The sequence below is a fragment of the Lotus japonicus genome, chromosome 1 (assembly GCF_012489685.1).
Source record: "Lotus japonicus ecotype B-129 chromosome 1, LjGifu_v1.2".
NCBI classification, from domain to species: Eukaryota; Viridiplantae; Streptophyta; class Magnoliopsida; order Fabales; family Fabaceae; genus Lotus; species Lotus japonicus.
In genome coordinates this window covers 52594829-52616443 of record NC_080041.1, presented here as the reverse complement: position 1 = coordinate 52616443, position 21615 = coordinate 52594829, and the positions used below count along the sequence as shown (strand labels likewise).

At 37.1% G+C, this 21615-nt stretch overlaps 2 protein-coding genes across 2 annotated transcripts; one reads left to right on the top strand and one right to left on the bottom strand.

Moving 5' to 3' along the window:
• Positions 1 to 8358: 8358 nt before the first annotated feature.
• LOC130718671 (rhodanese-like domain-containing protein 11, chloroplastic) lies at positions 8359 to 14219 on the top strand. Its single transcript, XM_057569327.1, has 10 exons — positions 8359 to 8601; positions 8696 to 8788; positions 9163 to 9270; positions 9648 to 9744; positions 9867 to 9906; positions 9989 to 10063; positions 10294 to 10381; positions 10505 to 10572; positions 13744 to 13816; positions 13898 to 14219. Exons 1-10 carry the CDS (start codon positions 8464 to 8466, stop codon positions 13979 to 13981), a joined length of 864 nt encoding a protein of 287 aa, XP_057425310.1. The 5' UTR covers positions 8359 to 8463; the 3' UTR covers positions 13982 to 14219.
• A 1074-nt stretch (positions 14220 to 15293) lies between these two features.
• On the bottom strand, positions 15294 to 16089 carry LOC130738014 (cytochrome P450 71AP13-like). The gene is made up of 2 exons (XM_057589903.1): positions 15917 to 16089; positions 15294 to 15522 (listed from the first exon to the last, which is right to left on the bottom strand). Exons 1-2 carry the CDS (start codon positions 16087 to 16089, stop codon positions 15294 to 15296), a joined length of 402 nt encoding a protein of 133 aa, XP_057445886.1.
• Between the last annotated feature and the right edge of the window lie 5526 nt (positions 16090 to 21615).

Below are 21615 nucleotides of genomic sequence, written 5' to 3'. Positions count from 1 at the left end.
TCCATATGAGCATGAGGATCTTCCGAGGAACCTCCACCATATTGGCTTTGGCTCACCATGTTGATGAATGTCGGTCTCAACTCAAAGTTCCCAACTCCTTCGGGGATGACAATACTTCCGGGATAGTCAAAGCTCATAGACCCCGAAGTTAGTTCCCGAAGAGTTCGGTTGGCATTCTCAACTTCTTGTTCACGCAAACGGAGGGTAATACCCTCTTGGATCCTTGCCTCAATGTGGGCTTGCATCTCCTCCTCTGTCATGCGGCCACCCATGGTGGTGCCTCTCTTGAAAGCAACCTGCGAATGACACTCAACAGAGGAAGATTAGTAGCACCAATTCTAGACAAGTTAAAAACTTAAAACAAAACCAACAACTTAAAACTTAAACCAAAAATCGCAAAACAATTCCCCGGCAACGGCGCCAAAAACTTGTTGGTAAATCTGCAAGTGCACAGATATCTCCGGGTTTTAAATTATCGAACCACAGGGAATTGGAATGTGAATTCAGTTTAAGAGTCAAGTTCAAGGTTAAAAAACGAGTAAAATTCAGTTTTTAAGATTGGTTGTTTCTTTGATTATGTAACAGATAAACGAACAAGTAGTAAAGTGATCGAAATTCATAAATGAGATTGCCTTGGGTTCTTGTTCAACTAATTCAGTTTTCGCAAACTTTTCTATCCAATAAATCCTGAGTCTCTCCTTGAAGTTCTAGCCTAGATAGTCATCTATCGATGCCTCGTAAAGAAAACCCTTTCTAACCAAAAGATAGGTTCAATTCCTTGATAACCTAACCATTTGATAGAAGCAATAAGCATACAATTCAGGCCAACCAACCCCAACTCTTCCTCTATTCCTAGCAGCAAGTATAGAAGGAGTAATCTCACAACAAGTTCCAATTCTATAACAAACTATCGTTATGATTATAGAAAAGTAAGAAGCTAGCATGCATTCAAGCTTGAAAGATTAAGCATAGAAGTGAGATTCAAGAGTTTACTCAGAACATTACGAATAGGAAAGGAATTAAAAGCTAAAACATCCAAAGTCTTACAAAGAACCCAAAACAAAGGGGTTTTTAGCCAAGCATGGCTATGGAATCCATACAAGAAGATGAAGATAAAACCTGGAACATAAGGCCTAGAAAAAGTTCCTCAAGCTCCAGAACTCATACCCTCTCTTCTAACTTATTGAAATATAATAAAATGACCAAGGTTTTTAAAAGAAATGACAAAAACTCAATTTATAGGCAATCTGGTCGCACCGGGGCGCTCAAGCGCTGCCCTGGGACGCCTGAGCGCCCAAGTGGCAGAAACAACCGCAACGCTTCTAGAGGGCTGGCGCTGGAGCGCCAGCCTAGGGCGCTGGAGCGCTAGCCTCCGCCCTGAAAGTCTTTTAATCTTCTTGTAACCCCCTTTTCAATGCATTAATCAATCTTTTATGCTATTTGCCCCTACCTCTTCATCAGTTTCAGCTGCATACTTGATGGCCAAGCTAAGGAAGACACAACTAGAAGATCAAGTGATTAAATGCACACGAGTCCTTATACTTAAAGCAAACACAAATGCAATTCCTAAACTTACTTAAAATACAATAAAGGTCCAGATAAAACTACAAATTTACGAAAACAAAATAAAAATCAAAGAAAGGTAAAAATGCATGACAATGCATGAAACACTACATGAGACTCAATAAAAAGACTCAAAACTAACAAAGGAATGACCCTAAAAACACCACTAAACTAGGGTCATCAATAGCCATGAGTCCTTCAACAACTTCTCCATCAGAGTCAACATCCTCTGACTCTGATTCATCAAAAGTCACCTTGAGGCCTTTCTTAGCTTTGAAATGCTTCTTTGGCCTCTTGTCCTTTTTCAGCTTAGGACAATCACTCTTGTAGTGCCCCGATTCTTTGCATTCAAAGCATGTGACTTCCTTTGATGAAGACTTCTTCTGACCAGAAGAAGATTCATTCTTTCCTTTATTATTCCCAGAGCCTTTGTACTTGCTCTGCCTATGCTTCCAGATGCGGTTCAGCCTTCTAGAGATCAGAGTCAGCTCATCCTCATCAGAATCTTCAGAGGCTTCTTCAGATTCTTCTTCTTCTGCTTGGAGAGCTTTAGCCTTTTCAGATTTGGATTTCAAGGCTATAGGCTTCTTCTTCTGATCCTGATGTTCAGCATGCTTCAGTTCATGACACTTCAGTATGCTTATGAGTTCTTCCAGTCTCATCTGATCAACATCTCTTGTGAGCTCCAAGGAAGTTATCAGAGGCATCCAGCTTTCAGGAAGGCCTCTAAGAATTCTCATGACATGATCAGCTGTTGTGTAGCTCTTGTTGAGAGGTTTAATTCCAGCAATGAGTAGCTGAAATCTGGAGAACATGTCCTCAATGGACTCACTGGATTCCATCTGGAAGGATTCATACTTTCTAATCAAGACCAACGCCTTTGACTCCTTCACCTTCTTGTTTCCTTCATGGGTCATCTTTAATGAATCAAAGATACCCTTAGCATACTCACATCTGTGATCTTTTGATATTCTTCATAAGAAATAGCACTTAGAAGAATAGTTCTAGCTTTATGATGCAGTGAGTAAAGCTTCTTTTGTTCTGCAGACATCTCTGATCTGGAGATCTTCTTGCCATCAACATCAATTGAACGCTCGTAGCCATCCACTATAATATCCCAGAGATCTGCATCAAAGCCCCGAAAAAAGCTTTCAATCATGTCTTTCCAGTACTCAAATCTTTGCCCATCAAACACATGAGGCTTTGCACTGTAGACATCTTTTTGCGTTTGAATGGTGGCAGCCATTTTAGTTTTTCACACCGGCCCGGATCACTGAACACTGTTAGGTGTGGTAATCAGAACTTGCGCTCTGATACCAATTGAAGGTGTGAAAAACGATAGAAAGGGGGGTTTGAATTGCGTTTAAAAACTAAAAACTCGACCCACTTGAGATTTAAATAAATCTCTTCAATTCACCAATGATAAAAGTGCAGAGATAAGAGATAAGGAAAGCACACAAATGATTTTATCCTGGTTCACTTGATAAATCCCTCAAGCTAATCCAGTCCACCCGTTAAGGTGATTTCTTCCTTCTTAGAATGAAGGCAATCCACTAATCAGAGTTTTGTTACAACTGCACTTGCTACCTGCAAAGTGACTAACAATACACTGACTTAGCTATCACTAAGATTCACTCTCTTAGTCTTCTCTAGAATCCGATCAACCTTGATCTCCTAAAGTTAAATCAAACAACTGTTTGAAGGTTTTTGGTTTACAAATAAATGCTTCTTGGAAAGCTAATAGTAAACACACTTAGTTCTATTTGAAGAAAGATTGCTAAAAAGATTTGAAATATTTCTTGCGCGTGAACAAGTTTCTTCAGCAGCATCTTTCAATCTTCAGCCTCTTTATATACTCCAAGGATTAGGGTTTGAACGTTGCATGGAGATGCTACCGTTGGAGGGCAGATCTGGAATTTCTAGGTTCTGCTGTGGCTGAATCGGTTAGGTAAGGTCGTCAGGAATGGTACAATTTTGTACTTTGGATAGCGACATGACCTTTATCCTTGTTGACTTCTGATCAGAGTGATGCTTCATCTCGGAACTTGTGAAGCTTGATGATCAGAGTCAGAGGGAAGCTTGGATCTTCTGACCTTTGTACCTTCTACTTCTAGACTCAGAGGAGAAGTACTTGGTCTTCAGAGTCAGCTTACTCTTGGACTTCAGAGTCTTCACTACTCAGCTTCTAGACTCTTAGAGCTTCTGATCCTTCAAAGCTTCTGATCCTTCAGAGCGTCTGATCCTTCAGAGCTTCTGATCCTTCAGAGCGTCTAATCCTTCAGAGCTTCTGATCCTTTAGAGCTTCTAGTGAGCTGAATCCATATCAGAGCTTTATAATCTTCAGATCTTCTGAAGCTTGATCTACTGTTCAGTTTGAACATAGTACGTGCGAAAGCGTTGCAGAGGTTACTCTTTGAACATTGTGCTTCTGAATCATGTGAAATAGGACCAGAGTCTTGGCCTGTCATTTGAATACTCATAAAACAACGTTAGAGTATCATAATTGTTCATACTTAATAGTTAACTTGTAATCATCAAAACATAAAGTTGTACTACTAGATCAAAACTTGATCTTACAACGGTGACTTCATTACGATCACATCTTTGCTTTCCCGTGTCGTCTTGCTTCCTTTTATTGTTTGGCTTCGTCGCCAAGCGCTCCCGTTATTCGTACTCTTCATAAGTACACTTAACGAAATCATTAACTAAGTTGACCCACTAACTCAAAGTCTTAAGCTACGACTTCAGAAAATTGACTCGAAGCAACCGCAATTTAAACGACTCTTTCTCATTCAACAGCTTTAACAAATAATAGAGTACATAACTCTTTTGCAATGAAATCATTTTGTAAAACAACTCGAATTCTTCACAAATTAACTTTTAAACTTCGATTTTCACAATAACATCGAAAGGGTTTATTTTTCTTTAAGACTTGCTTGCCCGAGGCTAAAACATATACAAAGGTTGAAGGCTTACAAAATCCAAGTTCTGAAGGCTTGTCGGCGAAGAGTCGCCGGAGAAAGTTGTGGTTCGCGGTGGTTGACGGAGGAATTGTCGCTGAAGACACAAAAGAGATAGTGTTTCTTTATTTCTTTCGCGGCCAGGAACTCAGTGGCGCTGTCCGTGTCCCCAAAAAGTCGACGGTTTGCTCAGAAAGTCAAATTGTAGGTTGCGGAGCTCGCCGACAAAAGTTGTCCAAAACTGAAATTGATTGAGGGCTATTGTTCTCCTCGCGGCAACGATCGTCGTGGTGCACTCCGTTTTTCCATCGGTCGCCGGAGTTGATCGGAAAACGACTCCAAAGGCGGCAGCGGCGGCGGTCGACGGCGACGGAACGGCGATCCGGAATATGGGTTTCGTTGTGGACGTCGCAAGGGTTCCAATGGTACTAACCTCGCTGTGAACGGAGGCTCGATGACACCGGAAATGAAGGGCGAACTTGGCAACGTCGGCGATGTCGGCGACGGCGTACTCCTCTGTTTTCACGTTGTGGTGGCTGTGGTGGCTCGCGTGTTGGGGCTGGACTCGTTGGTGGCTGGCCTTGTATGGTGGTGGTTCACGGCTGAAGAGCAAGAGGATCGTGGTTGCTGCCATAGTTGTGGGTTCATGGTGTTTTCATGGTGATTGTGCGTGGGAGGAGAAAAGAAGAAGAGAGCTGGATGCAGTGGCTTTCATGGTTGAAAGGAGAAGAAGAACGTGATTATGGTGGCCTCTTGGCTGGACTGTTGCCATGGTGAGGAGGAGGGATGGTGGTGATGGTGATGGTCTTTTGTTGTTAAGGAAGAAGGAATTATGGTGAGGATGGTGAGGTGTTGCTCGTTGAAATGGAGAAGGGAATGTGGGTGATGTTGGTGTTGTTCAGGAGGAAAAAAAGAAGAGAACGAAGAAGAGGTAGAAAAGTGGGGAGAGAGGGAAGTGAGTTGAATCTGAAGGGGGTGTCACGTGAAGAATTTGTGGCCCATATCAGCAAGTGAGACGTGGAGGATGGATAGTCAAGGAAAAAGGAGAAGATATTTACAAATCGGTAGTGATTGATTTAGACACTAAATGATTTAGCTCACAAAGTTAAAAGAAAGATATAAGGATAATATATTACTATATTAAAAATGATGAGGAACTCTATGAAATAATGAAATATGAATTTGAATCACTTTGAGCAAAATAAAATGATCCATTGACAAGAAAATGAGTATGAATTGAGCTAAAGAATAATTGTGAGACAATTAGAACAAATATGACGTTGTCATATTATGCGTCTAAGCTAAGTATAAATTATAAGAAAATGACATTAATACTTATCATCATTTGAGAGGAAAAGACAACTGTCAGATAGCTCACGGAGCGTTGAATTGAGCTTCTTGAATAAAACAAAAGTTATGGCTTATTAAAAATAAGAAGACTAATGATATTATTTCTATTTTCAATGAAACTATAGGAAATAAAATATTTTGAAATTAATTATCATTTAAATGATTTCCTTGATTCGTAATTAAAATCAAGTCAGGAAAATAACTTAAAAATAATAGAATATAAACACTCAATTAATTAATCTAATGAAATTAAATAAATAAGCTAGTTATTTATTTCAGGGTCTTACAATTTTTTCTTTTTTACAATCATCCAATCCCCATGAGTTTCCAGAATATCCTCTAGGCCCTTAGTCACGTGCTCATCATTAATCATTCCATTAGGAATCAAAATATCCTGGGAAGCCACAACTTCAACATTTGCTTCTAGAATTTTCTCCAAAGATTCCTCCAATGATTGCTCCTACACTTCGAAATTAGGGTTTCCCTTGAGATTAGTAGTTGCAGGCACCAGAGGCGTTGGCGGCTCGTGCACCATGCCGGCGCACTCGTGGCTTCGATGTCCGTAGCAGCCACATTTCGTACAGAGGATGTGGAGGCCTTCGTATTCCACTTTGTACTAGTATCCCTCGATGCAGATCTTTCCAACCACATGCCTGCTAAGATCCAGTTCCACACACACTCTAGCAAACTTCCCTCGCTCAGCACGCAGGGTGTAAGTGTCCACCCTAATCGCCTTCCTAATCACCGAAGCAATGGAGAGGAGAAAACTCTCATCGTAAAACATCTGGCTAAGAATCGTATCCAAGCCAGCGTGTGGGTGACTCTCGCTTCCTGGGAGATGAAGTCTTTACTCCGTGTTGATACTGCTAGGTAGTGATCAAACACCATCCAAGGCCCCCCTTCCATGACCTTAGTTCTATCCGCTGCAACATCGAATTTTACTATGTAAAAACCATTATCAATATCCAACAATTCAAAGTCACTAGTTAGCCTCTAGATAGAAGCCAACCTCTCTTCATTGTCCTATACCCTAGTCTATTCCCCAACAGGTAGACCACAAGGGCCTTACTCCAGGGAGCACACATAGGCTATGTTTGGCACGTTTAGCTGATAAGCTAGCTGAAAGATGAAAAGCTAGCTGATAGCTGAAAAGCTAGCTGATAGCTGAAAGCTGATAAGCTAGCTGAAAACTGATAGCTGATAGCTGAAAAGCTACGTAATTTGAACAAAAGTGTTTGGTAAAACTAGTTGTTGAACAAGCTGAAATTGTAAAATGACATAAAAGGACATACTTGTATAATTTTTTTATATTTAACATACTTTATTTTCACATTAATACCCCTATGATATTAATATTAAAATTATTATAAATATTTTAATTTCACTCAAATTATTTATCATCTTAAAAATATAATATTAATTTTTACTTATTTAATTTTCTATATTTTTATTAAATTAAATAGAATAAAACAAATAATTTGTAATTTGTAATATAAAATATTTATTTTATTCTGAAGTAGTAAATGTTTTTGTGCGGGAAGCTGGGAACGATGTACATATGAGACAAGTGTGATAACTGAAAAACAAATAAATTTTTTTTGATACATCGGAAAATGAGTAGGTAAATAGGTTTAGTAAAAAACATATAAGGCTAAAGGTGAAATTTTGATAAAATAATAAGGATAAAAATGAGAATATATTTAATAAGCTATAAGCTTTAAGCTTTAAGCTACCTGAGATAACTTATAACTTAAAGCTCTAAGCTACTGAAATAAGCTCCTTCACCAAACATTTTTATAGAGCTTTTAAGCTAGTCAAATAAGCTTTAAGCTAGTCAAATAAGCTTTAAGCTAGTCAAATAAGTTATAAGCTAGCTGAAATGACATGCCAAACATAGCCATATCAAATAGTACAGATTTAGCAATATGGATCTTTGGCAGCAGAGAGTTTCCATTCGCATACTCCACCGCCAGCTTTCCTTTGTCGTACAAGTTCTCCGTCTCTGTCGCCTTTGGTGACGTCTTCCCACCCACATTAATAAATATAGCACTTGTTTGTTTCTGATAAAAAAAGTGATTTTACCTTTGGATATAGGTTTTTTTATTTATTAAATAATGGGTATGTATTTCCTATTTTGTTTTTTTTAAAGAATTTATATTATTTAGTAAAAATATAAGTAGAAAAAGTGTAATCAATTAATTAGAATATTATTTGCTGTCTGATTTAATTATTTAGTAAAAATATAAGATTTTTTGTTTTGGAGGGAATTGGGATGATATGAGTGCTAGGTGACAGAACATTCTAAAAAAAACCTTTGTTTTAGTATATTATTATTATATAGATATAGATTAGATTCCTTTTTTTTTTTATAAATCGGAAAATAATTAGATTCCTGTTAAAGTAAAGCAGACTCATTTGAAAAAAAAAGTAGACTAAAAAAAATAATACAATGAGCGTATTTACTTGGAGATAAGAGTAAGAACTGACTTAGCCGTTTGAGATTGCATGATGGGGAGATTGGGTAGAGTGAGTGCAGAGGATAGGAATCGGAAGAATCCGACTTTGTTTCTGCATTCTGAGCTCTGCAGTGATGGAAACACTATCCTTTCCCATAAACACTCTTATCAATTCCAAAGCTAACTACATTTCTCTGACTGCTTCTACTAATTATGCCTCACTCTCTTCCTTACAACTCTCTCCTTCTTCCACATCCACACCCCTATGTTGGGTATTCATTCTTTTCCTCTTTTTTTATTACTGTTGTAATAATTGATGGGCTTGTGGTTTTCTATGTCCTTCTGTTAAATGAGCTTCCTTTGCAGAAGGGTGTTGTTCGAGTTCAAGCTGAGAGTGAGGATTTTGAATTGAAGCAAATGAGGGACATGGCTGCTGCCAGAAAGAGATGGGAAGCTCTGGTATGTCAATTCAATTTCATTCAACTTTTTGGTAACGTTCTTGACTTTGAAGCTTTATGTCTGCTATGAGTAAAATTCAGGTTTAGAGTTCCATGTTGAAGTGAATTTTCATAATTATTTATCCTGCTTTAAATTGACTACTCAGTTGAGCTAATTTATTAGTGGTATACATAGTGGTTATGGAGATTTCTTGACAGCTTTGGCTTGAGCATCTATAATAACATGTATAATGAAGTGTATATTATTGGAGGATGTTCTCTTATCTATGATCAACCCCCTTTTAGGCCATGATGTGGATTCACATGTATGTTATCTATGTTCTCTTATCTATGTTGCATTAGGATTTTAATGGGGTTTGCTTGCTTGTGTTGTAGATCAGGGATGGAAAAGTTAAAGTTCTTACCCCAAGGGAAGCTGGGTATGCAGTTCAACTTTCTAACAAGCCCCTTCTTGATGTTCGCCCCTCAAATGAACACTACAAGGTTTTTCTTCTAATGCAGCTGTTGCTTTCTTCTTTTTTTTTTCCTTAACCTTTGCAAGTATACTGCTCACATAATTTAGTTATTTAAACCTCTTGTATGAGGGGATAAGGGTAGCACTTTGACATTTTAAACATGTAATTGTTGTGGTCAGATATTTGTGTTGCTAGTTATCACTTATCTTGAGTAATTTATATTGGTGGCTGTTGAAAGCATCAAATGGGCTTTTTCTATACATTTGATTTTATTTAACTTTTGTAATACTAGTTCTTATTACAAATAAGTAATCTGACTCTTTCACTTGATCTTCTAGTAAACAATCTTCACAGTGTAATATTCATTGTTGTGTTCTTTGATTACTCTATTTGTATGTTTTGAAGGCATGGGTGAGAGGTTCAACTTGGATTCCAATATTTGATGTTGATCATACACTAGATGCTGGAACCATTCCCAGAAAAATCACAAATTTCGTTATGGGTATTAAAAGATCCGACCTGGATATTTCATTACTAGTTTTCACCATAATTCTAAATTCATAAAACAATAAGCTACATTTTGTTTGACATCTACTACATATGGCTTGATGTTGTGTTGAACAGGAGGTTGGTGGAGTGGCATGCCTACACTGTCTTACGAAAGGTATCAACAACTTTCATTAGTTTTTTTATTCTTTCTTTGCACACATAAATTTTATAATCTATTTATCTGCTTTCTTTAACAGCCAGTTCTTGGCCAAAGTTGAGGAGAAGTTTCCCAAAGATACAGAATTAATTGTTGCATGCCAGAAGGGACTGAGGTGAACTGTAAATTCAATTGATTGCATGCTCAATTGAGTTGTTTCAAATTCTAATTTTCTGTTTCCTTTTAAATGCATTCAGTACTTCCCCTGATGTTTAAATCCTATTTCTATTTTCTAATCATTCGTGTGTCTAATTCTGGTGGATGAAAGAGATTATCTGATCATTTCACCAGTGTAAAATAAAATACTTAGCTCTTGTTTTGTTCTAAGCGTCATTTTCTGACCAGATCACTAGCTGCCTGTGAACTACTGTATAATGCTGGCTACAAAAATCTGTTCTGGGTTCAAGGAGGCTTAGAGGCTGCTGAAGATGAGGCATGTTTTCCAATTCATTTGTGTGAAATTTCCATTGTGCTTTACTGTCAAATGTAGGAATATAAAGTTTAGCTTATCCGGTGAGCTTATTATTTTTTCACCCCGAATACTACTGTGGAGCAGGATCTCGTTGTAGAGGGTCCAGTGCCTCTTAAGTTTGCTGGAATTGGTGGCGTTTCTGAGTTTCTTGGGTGAGTATCCAATCACTTTCTCTCTCCTTCTAATGCATGTAGTAAATATTGTTATTGAAGTCTACTTTGGCATTGTATGTTGGAGTTTTCTCTACTGTATGACTTACAAATTATTTTATAATTTATACTTTTTGCAATGTTTTTACTATGAATTCATCTTAGGACATTATGCTTCCTTCACAGTTAAAAAAAAATCAATGGCAAAAGAGAAATTTTATGTTATTCATATGTTGATAAACTTTCTGGTGATTTCTTCTGGTAATAAGTCTGCTCTGTAACTATCATTTCTGAATTGATTTTGTTATATCTGGATTAACCTCCTACTGGCATTGGTAACATCCAATTCTGCCAGAATATAAAATTAACTACTAATTACTAAATCAGTTTGCAAATTGAGTTTGATATGTATGCAATTAAGTAAACTAAAATTATCATTTAAAAGATAGTGTTCTGGAAAGGTTTCATTTACAGATGACATGGGAACCTTGTATTATGCATTTCTTGATTGCCAATAAATGCTTTGCTGGCAATATTAACATAAAGTTGCATAGCATTTTCCTTGTTCCATCATAAAGTAAAAAATTATAAGTATACTTTACAGATTTGAGTTATGATACATCCTCTGGTTGATGACAAGTGACAACTTTGCTATATGTTAGAAATCACATAGATTTCTTCAATGGGATCCCAAACATAGCAAGAAGGAGAATAGGAAAATTGATTCCAATATTCATTCATTATTAAAATTGATAGTAAAATATTACAATGAGTTTCCTATTTATACTAGAATTCTAATATCCCCCCGCAAGCTGGAAGTTGTAAGAATTAACACTACCAGATTGAAAACATAACTACCCAAAAACAAAGCAAAGCTGAAAAACAACAAGGAAGAAATGTTGAGCATTCTTGTATGAACGACAGACTAATCAGCATCATCTGAAGTGTGAACCACTTAAAATGTGGGAAGCAACTCAATGCAAAACGATGCTTGAGGATTGACAAAGGTTGAAGTCATGATAGCTTGGCTTTCCACCACTACAACAAGGACTGCTATCACCAGAATTCCATAGCAATAGCTGTCTATAATGCAGAATTCCAACAGTTTAAAATACCATACACTCTTGAACAGTTTCATTTCTAACTCAGGACCCAATTCTGAAATCTGAGCTAGCTTTTGTAGCATATTCAATCTCTCATGAGTTGGAAACCCAAGCTGCTCACTAACTTTAGCTTCTGATAACCCACTCAAAAACTCTGCATTTTCTTCTTCAAATTCTGAATCACGGAAATCTCGATAGGAACATGCTGATAAAGAGTTACTCATTGAACAATCATCATTGAAAACAGAACCAAAAACACACAGCTTGTCAACTACTGCAACAACATCAGCATCCTTGCACACAATTTGAAAGAAAGAGCCTTGGAAGAGGGTCTTTGTGTGAAGCAATATGAAGACCTCAAGAGCATGCCCAGTAAAATTTAACTTGATAGTGAATGAATTTGAAAAATTAGTCTCACACTTGAATTGATCAAAACACTGGTCTCTTTTATGGAAGAGTGTTGAACTTGCACTAAACGAATCATGGGGAACAAAAATACAGTCTATACCATTCTTAACACCAATTCTACCAACTCCTTTCTTTGGAACCTTTTTACAAACAGCTTGTGTACAACTTCTGAATCCACCAGGATCAAGTAAAATTGGCTCAAAGGAATCTCCAATCAATCTAACATTTTCACAAACAGCTTGTGGACAACACCAAGAACCATCAATCTCAAACAACAAGTTCGAGCCACTCATCCAATTGAAGGGGAAATTCCATAATCCTAACCAAGACAATTGAAATTCTTTGATTGAAAGAAGGATTTGAGTTACCTCTGTGACACAATTTTCTCCAAAAAACTTATCGATGATGAGAGGAACATCAATTTGCTGAGTAACAGAATTCTTCACGAGACATGAAGAATAGGAAGATGAATCTGCTCCAAGATTGATCACACCCTCACTGAAATTTCCAAAAACATAAGCATTGGTGGCTGGTTTCCACGCCAGCAATTGAACATCTTGATCGGCAAAGAACGAAAGATGCGAAGTAAGGGAAGATGCTACACCAAGATCAGTGGTTGACACTGAATCAGAAGCAATGGCTTCTTCCACGACAGAAATTGATGAAGAGGAAGATTCAAGAATTTTCTCAGGCACGGCTTCATCCATTGCTGAATCAGAGAAGGACGAAGAACCAGAATTGGAAGTTGTAGTAGCATCGCGAACTACCAGAGGCAAACGTCTCACCAAACTACTCAACGACGAACACGAACAAGACGATTCATAGGATGCCGAAGACGAAGATGAATCTGGACCTGATGATGAATCCAGCAGCGAAGAAGAAACGAAGTAACCCTTGCTGAAAGTGCCAAAAACGAACGGATCAATCGCCGGTTTCCACGCCGGAATCTTGATTTCTCGATCGGCGAAGAAAGAAACAGGCAAATGATCAAGAATCTTCTCAGAAATCGTTTCATCTATGGCAGAATCAAAGCACACAGAGGAAAGAGGAACTGGAGGATGCAAGACAGAATCATCATCTTCAACCTTAACGAATGATTCTTGCACCATGAGAGAATCAGAACCCATGACCATCGAATCAGGGAACGATGAAGGAGAAGATGAAACTGCAGCAATGTCTCCAATATCAGCGATCAAATCAGAGAAATCGAAGGAAGATAATCTCGCAGTGGTTCTCGCAGTGGTGCTGCGGCGGCAGCGCTTGAAGCCACGTCGAGCAGGTCGGAGGAAGCGCTCGTAACTCGGCGGCGGCGGAAGAGGCGGTGAGCTCCATTGGAGCTCTGATACCATGTTAGAAATCACATAGATTTCTTCAATGGGATCCCAAACATAGCAAGAAGGAGAATAGGAAAATTGATTCCAATATTCATTCATTATTAAAATTGATAGTAAAATATTACAATGAGTTTCCTATTTATACTAGAATTCTAATACTATATGTAATGGAATGTTCCTACTCCCTAGCATGTTGGACATAATCACATGAACACGATTGCATGATAGATTACAGTATGCAGCCTTCAGATGAGATGTTACATAATCTAAAAATGTAGAACATTGTTGAAATATGGTTGCAAATTTCTGACTGCCGTGATTATTTCTAGTTGGACTGATCAACAAAGAGCTGCTGCAGCCAAGGAAGGTTGGGGATATAGATTAGTGTTTTCCGCACGCCTGGTAAATAATCCATTCTGTGTTTTCAGTTCTAAATTTTATTTCTTAATCCTGGCATCACAAGTTTGATTGTTTCTGTCATAGCTTGGAATCTTACTTGCCGCCGATGCATTATTTATCGGTGCTCAGCAAATCGGGCACTATCTTCAGGAGATTAGGACCCATTGAGGTACTATGGCTGCCTTGAAGTAATTGATTAATCCTCCTGGATACAATGTTCCTTGTTCTGGATGATCACATAGTGAAAAGTGGCTAAAGAACTCAATTTTGACTCTTGGCTGATGCATACGGCCCATCCTTTACTCAATGTGATTTACCAGCAATGCTTTTTTAGATTTATTTGTCACATTTGTCTCCTCTTAGTGCATGTTTGAGAATCCTTCTAAAATCGATTCTAAAGCTAAAATCAATTTTGTAGAGAAGTTTATGTGAGTAGTTTCTAGATGTCAAGAAAGAGAAACTAATCCGAACATGCTATCAGTCTTTGATTTCCTTTATTCCTTTCTTTGAAATTTGTTGTCTTAGGTATTTGCGTCTTTATAATTGTAATTGCATCTTATCACATAAGTACCCTAGTTGAGACTCAAATGTTGTTCCCATAAGGACTAATTAATCATTACTAGATTCAGAAAACTGTGTTACCTAATTCAAAATGAGTTATGTAATTTTACTTGAAAGTAAAAGGAAAGAAATTAAACAAGTCTTCCCCAATTTGGATGATTTCCATGTCGTGATCCAAACTCCTGCTTTTGGTTTCTGATAATTTTAAACCATCGAATATAAAATTAATGGTTTGAATCTCGGATTGGGAGAAATGGGGAGAGAGATTTGGACGGAGAGTATACAAATTCTTTGTTGCATGTTGGGGTTTTAAATTGCAGTCCGCAACAGCAATCACCGCTGCTAAGTTAAGGGAATTAGACTCCCTGCATCGGCATTCTGCATCAACACATATCTGCCCACAATTCCGCAATGCAGCCGTAACTGCAATTTAAAATCTTGTTCATGCTATATGAAGTTATCTAGAATTTTGATTTTACTTTCATTCAAACTGTCTAATTCTTTTTTTTCTTTTTTTTTTGAAATAATTCTTTTATTCTCTTTACTTTAAAGTCTATTTGTATATTCCTCCACTATGTGAGTAGCTGTTTGGGATTTCTCCTTTAGAGTTGTGTCTCATAACTCGTGCTTCTCCATTTAGTGGCGTAACCACACAGCAAACAAGTTCTTAATATTTAACTTAAGAAGTAACTATTTCTACTAATTCCATTGGATTCAATAACCCGGCCATGAGATTTTATTATTCATATGCAAAGTAAACCAAAATCTTAAATTCATAGGGAACTAATTGAGTACTTTCTTGTTTTTACTTTACACCCACAATAGCCAACTTACTGTCTAACATTAACTACTAGCCAGCCACTAGGAACTGACTCAGTTCAATTCACAAGCCCTTTTACGTTTTCTGCATCATGAGTCTTCATAGAAAGTAAGGGTTAGCAAAAACATGGAGATTTTCGCTCCTGTGCATTGAGATGCCGAAAACTTCAGTGAGGTCCAAGTCTTTGGGTGCAACACCAGGAGGAAGCTCCCAATTGAAGCTATAGAGGAGTTGAGCTAGAGCAAGCTCAACAACCGCAACGCCGAATGCAATAGCCGGACAACCTCTTCTACCAGCCCCAAATGGTATCAGCTCAAAGTCCTGTCCCCTGTGAAGGAGTAATGGCAAAGTGATTGTGTTTGAATTTGTTTTTTAGTTATACATATTCAAATGATTATTACTTTGAAACCGTTTGGTCTTAAAGGTACCAGCGATATATATTCATTGGTTTTATTACAAAGTTAATTCTAACGGATTTTTTCTATGCTAACGTATGGTTTCCTTGTTATTTCAACGTAAATTATATTATGACTCTTAAAATGTTTTTATTACCTTTAAATTGGAAAATGTTCCGTTGGGGAGGTGACTTCAGCTTTTCCATATGGTCGTATGCTTTATATAAGTATAGTCATCTTGTTTTGGTATATAGATAACTTGGTTTTTCCAACTAAAATTCTGAGCATTGTTGTAGAGTCTCCAGTACGTTCTGGTTCTGAGTGCACAGTACCTGACGTGCAGCTGTGTTAACCTTGGGGAGCAAACCCGGCACTGGATTGCACCGGAGGTCTACCGGAATTTTTGCTTTCAAGGCAGTGGTTCTTCCACGGCGCAGCTTTCTCCCTTTGTTTTTCCTAACAATTTGAAAGCAAAAATTTTTTATATCAGAAAGCTGCATCAATGGCTTTGCTGAAAAACAAGAACGCGCTGCCTGACCTCTCTCGCCTTGAGCCTTTGGATGGCCCTAATTACAAACGGTGGTCACAGAAGCTGCTCATTTTCTTCGAACAACTTGAGATCGATTACGTGTTGTTTGAAGATCCTCCTCAAATTCCTGCTGGTGACAATGTCGATCCCGAAGTTGTGACAAATGCTACCACGAAGCTGGAGCTCTATGGAAAATATAATAAATTGGTACGTGGTAATTTACTTGCTCATATGCCTAACAACTTGTTTGATTTGTTTTTTCCGGACAAATCTGCTAAGGCAATTTGGGAAAAATTGGAGAAAAAATATGGAGTGGATGATGCTGGAAACAGAAAATATGTGACTGGAAAATGGTTGCAATTTCAAATGGTGGATGACAAACCAATCACAGAGCAAGTTCATGAATATGAAAACCTGGTCGCTGATGTGGTGAATGAAGGGATGAAGACGTGCGAAATTCTTCAAGCCAATGTGTTGATCGAAAAATTTCCACCATCATGGAGTGATTTCAGAAATCATCTCAAACACAAGAAGAAGGACTTCACCCTCCAAGAGCTAATCAGTTATATGAGAACTGAAGAAGCAAATCGTCTTAAGGATAAGTATCATTCTGCACCTTTAAATTCTTCTAATGCTAACTTAATTGAATCTGTTGGTGGTTCAGTTAAAAACAGGTTTAACAAAGGAAACAAATCTATGCAAAATAAGTGGCAAGACAAGAAGCATGGTAACATGCAACTTGACAAAGTCCATAAAAAGATTCTGATGTGCTATGTTTGTGGCAAGACTGGACATAAAGCTTATCAGTGCCCTCTTCGCAAAGATGCCAAAGCCAAATATGATGGACATTCCTTAAAACCACAAGCAAATCTAGCTGAAGATGAAGAGATCATTGCAGCAATGGTGGTAGAAGCCAATTTGGTGAACAACATGACTGAATGGATCCTAGACACAGGAGCAACTAGACACATTTGTGCAACCAAGGAACTTTTCCAAGAATTTGAAGCTGCAACTGATGGTGACATAGTCTACATGGGTAACTCTGCAACTGCTGGAGTGTGTGGTAAAGGAAAAATTCTACTTAAATTAACATCTGGGAAAACTTTATCTTTGTCCAATGTGCTGTTTGTTCCTTCCATGCGTAGAAATTTAATTTCGGGGGCTTTACTTCTCAAAGCAGGTTTAAAAATTGTGCTTGAGTCTGATAGGATTATCATCACAAAAAATGGGGACTTTGTGGGAAAAGGTTATTTGAATGGTGGTCTATTTGTTTTGAACACTATTGAGATGAATAATAACGCTTCTACTTCTGTTTATATTGTGGAGTCTATTGATGTTTGGCATGGTAGATTAGGACATCTTAATCTTGCTTCTATAAAAAGGCTTAGAACGTTGGACCTTTTGCCTCCTATTTCTGAAGAAAATATATCTAAGTGTCAAATATGTGTTGAAGCAAAACATTCAAAGAAACCTTTTAAAACGGTGACTAATCGTCATACTGAACTCTTAGAATTAGTACATTCAGATTTGGGAGACTTTAAGAGTACAGTTAGTAGAGGTGGAAAAAAGTATTATGTCACATTTGTAGATGATTACTCACGATTTACTTATGTGTTCCTTCTAAAGTCAAAAGATGAAACTGAAACGTTTTTCCTTAAATACAAGGCTGAAGTGGAAAATCAATTGGATCGTCGTATAAAAAGGTTAAGATCAGATAGAGGTGGTGAGTATAGTACAACTAGTCTAAAGGATTTTTGTGAAAAAAATGGCATTGTACATGAATTCACTGCACCTTATTCACCTCAACAAAATGGCATAGCTGAAAGGAAAAATAGAACTTTGAAAAATATGATGAATGCTATGTTACTTAGTTCTGGTATGCCTGATAATATGTGGGGGGAAGCTATTCTAAGTGCTTGTTATATTCTTAACAGAGTTCCCCATAAGTATTTGGATAAAACTCCTTATGAGTCGTGGAAAGGTTATTCCCCAAACTTGAAATTCTTTAAAGTGTGGGGGTGTTTGGCTAAGGTAGGAATCCCAGAATTCAAAAGAAATAATATTGGTGCAAAAACTGTTGATGCTGTTTTTATTGGTTATGCTCTTGATAGTGCAGCATATAGATTCCTGAGTTTGAAAGACAACACTATTTTTGAATCTAGAGATGCTGAATTTTTTGAGGATGTTTTTCCATATAAGAATAGGCATTCTAATCATGTGCATAATTCTGTTTCTATGCCTGTACCTGTGATCAAATCTGTTGATGTTTCTAGTTCTGATATAGCTGCTTCTAGTTCTGATATGCATGAACCTAGGAGAAGTAAAAGGCAACGAACTGAAACTAGTTTTGGACCAGATTTTATAACTGCGTTCCTAACTGAAATTAAAGATGTTGATGTATTGTCTGAAGAATTGATATTCTCATATATTTTAGAAGAAGATCCAAAAACATATGATGATGCAATAAAATCTATTGATTCTTCTTTTTGGAAGGAGGCCATTAAAAGTGAAATAGATTCTATAATGAGTAATCATACTTGGGAGCTTGTTGATCTTCCTGCAGGTTGCAAACCAATAGGCAGTAAGTGGATTTTCAAAAAGAAGGTTAGACCTGATGGATCTATTGAGAGATTCAAAGCAAGACTGGTAATTAAAGGTTTTACTCAAAAACATGGTGTTGATTTCTTTGACACTTATTCACCAGTTACTAAAATCTCCACTGTTAGAGCTTTGATTGCTTTAGCTGCGATAAATAACTTATTCATACATCAAATGGATGTAAAAACAGCTTTTTTGAATGGAGATTTAAACGAAGAAATATATATGAAGCAACCAGAAGGTTGTGTTATTTCTGGTCAAGAACACAAAGTTTGCAAGTTAAAAAAATTCTTGTATGGCTTAAAACAAGCACCTAAACAATGGTATGAGAAGTTTAATAGTGCTTTGATAGAATATGGATTTGTTGTGAATTCTTCTGATACTTGCGTATATACAAAGCTGTTTGAACATAATTGTGTTATTATATGTTTATATGTGGATGATATGTTGATTTTTGGAACAAGTTTGGAAGTGATAAATAAAACTAAAATGTTTTTATGTTCCAAATTTGAAACCAAAGATTTAGGGGAAGCTGATGTGATTCTGGGGATAAAAATAAAGAAAACAGAAAATGGTTTTTCTTTGAATCAATCACATTATATTGAGAAATTATTAAAAAAGTTCAACAGCTTTGATGTAATGCCTGCTAAAACTCCATATGATGCTAGTGTGTGCTTGAAAAAGAATTATAATGTGAGTGTGTCTCAATCTGAATATGCAAAAATTATTGGTAGTGTCATGTTTTTGATGAATTATACCAGACCCGATATTGCATATGCAGTGAGCAGATTGAGCCGCTATACTCATAATCCAAGTAGTGAACATTGGAATGCATTGCATCGCCTTTTAAAGTATTTAAGAGGTATTATGCATTGGAGTTTAAATTTCACTAAATTTCCTTCAGTGTTAGAAGGATATTGTGATGCCAATTGGGTTTCAGATAATGATGAGGTAAGCTCCACAAGTGGATATGTGTTCACTTTAGGTGGAGGGGCTATTTCATGGAAATCTGCAAAACAAACATGTATAGCACGATCTACAATGGAATCTGAATTTATTGCTCTTGAGTTAGCAGGTCAAGAAGCAGAATGGCTGAGAAGCCTGTTAGCAGACATACCACTGTGGGGGAGACCTATACCTACAGTACCTCTTCACTGTGATTCACAAGCAGCAATTGGAGTTGCTAACAACAGTGCTTACAATGGAAAGAAAAGACACTTACGTGTTAGACACAATATTGTAAGACAGTTGATTAAAAATGGTGTGATTTCACTTGAGTATGTAAGAAGTGAAAGAAATCTTGCTGATCCTCTCACTAAAGGATTAACAAAGAAGATGATTTTAGATACGTCGAGGGGGATGTGGCTTAAGCCTTGAGAAAGAAGAAAGTATGGTGGACACCCAATTTGTTGGTCAAACCAAGCCATATGATTACTCTTGTGTATGCATTACATTCTCATCCCTATGACACGAGGTAATGCTATTTTTGAAAGAGATACATAGCCATTTGTGGTGGTGCTATTGAGACGCACTTGATGTATCTACGATAAAGTGCTTTTGAGACGCACTTAATCTACTTTCAAATTAAAATTATTAAAAATGAAGTTTATTCACTAGTGACATGTGTGAAAGTGCTTTGAGAGACGCACTTAAATGCTAATGAGACGCATTTATTCACAGTAGACATGTATGAAAGTGCTTTGTGAGACGCACTTAAATGCTTATGAGACGCATTTAAAATTTTATGTGAATAAATATGTGAGTGAGATGGTAAAAGCCGCCATCTATGAAAGACTTGGGCAATCTTTCTAAAACGCTCACATGTATCCCAAGGTTCAGAAAATGGCTTTATGTTATATCGCGGAGTCTCTCTACATTTTAAAGTTATGGTGTGTGTAGTGGGGGTTCCAACCAAGTCAAACTAGTTCAAGATTCGTTCACTCTTTTGACAAAAGTTGTTGCCTCACTTCACTACGTGTTAATTCAATCATCTGGACATTAACACTTAAGCACAAAAATTAACTTTCTTTGCTCAGAATTTTATTTTAATCACTTGATTGCCATTAGTGGGAGATTGAAGGAGTAATGGCAAAGTGATTGTGTTTGAATTTGTTTTTTAGTTATACATATTCAAATGATTATTACTTTGAAACCGTTTGGTCTTAAAGGTACCAGCGATATATATTCATTGGTTTTATTACAAAGTTAATTCTAACGGATTTTTTCTATGCTAACGTATGGTTTCCTTGTTATTTCAACGTAAATTATAGGGGTTATCTAAATAACCCATGGTAATATTTGGGTTAAGTAACCCATAATCTAGGTGGAACAATCACATTCAAGATAATGAATTAAATTTTTTATATTTTATTAATCAATTTATTTATGGTTAAATATGTTTTTGGTCCCTGACTTATACACATAAATATAAAATGGTACCTGAAAAAATATAAAGATTTTAGCCCTTGGAATTTTTTTTATTTTTATCTAAAATGGTTCCATATGGGTTTTTTTACTTCTAGTTCGGTCCCTCCAAAATTTATTCCATCAAATTAAGTCCTTCTTCCCCTTATAATTATTTCAAAATCTAGAAATTCATATCTTCATCTCTAAAACCCCTCCCTCTTCTTCATCTTCAAAACCCAGAATTTCATTCATCTTCCTCCTCCTCCTTCCTCTCCCACCAAAACCATCATCACCACCCAAACCCCCACACAGAACCATCACAAACGAAATCTCCAAATGAGAAATTGGGCAAAATGGTAAGTAATTCTTGAGGAAAATATACCTAAAATAAATATGAAGAGTTTCCGCCAAGAGGATTTTAATTTCCAAACCCTGTCCAAGTTTCATTGCCTCAAAAAAACCTGGAGGCTAGGCAGTGAAGAAGAGCAACAGC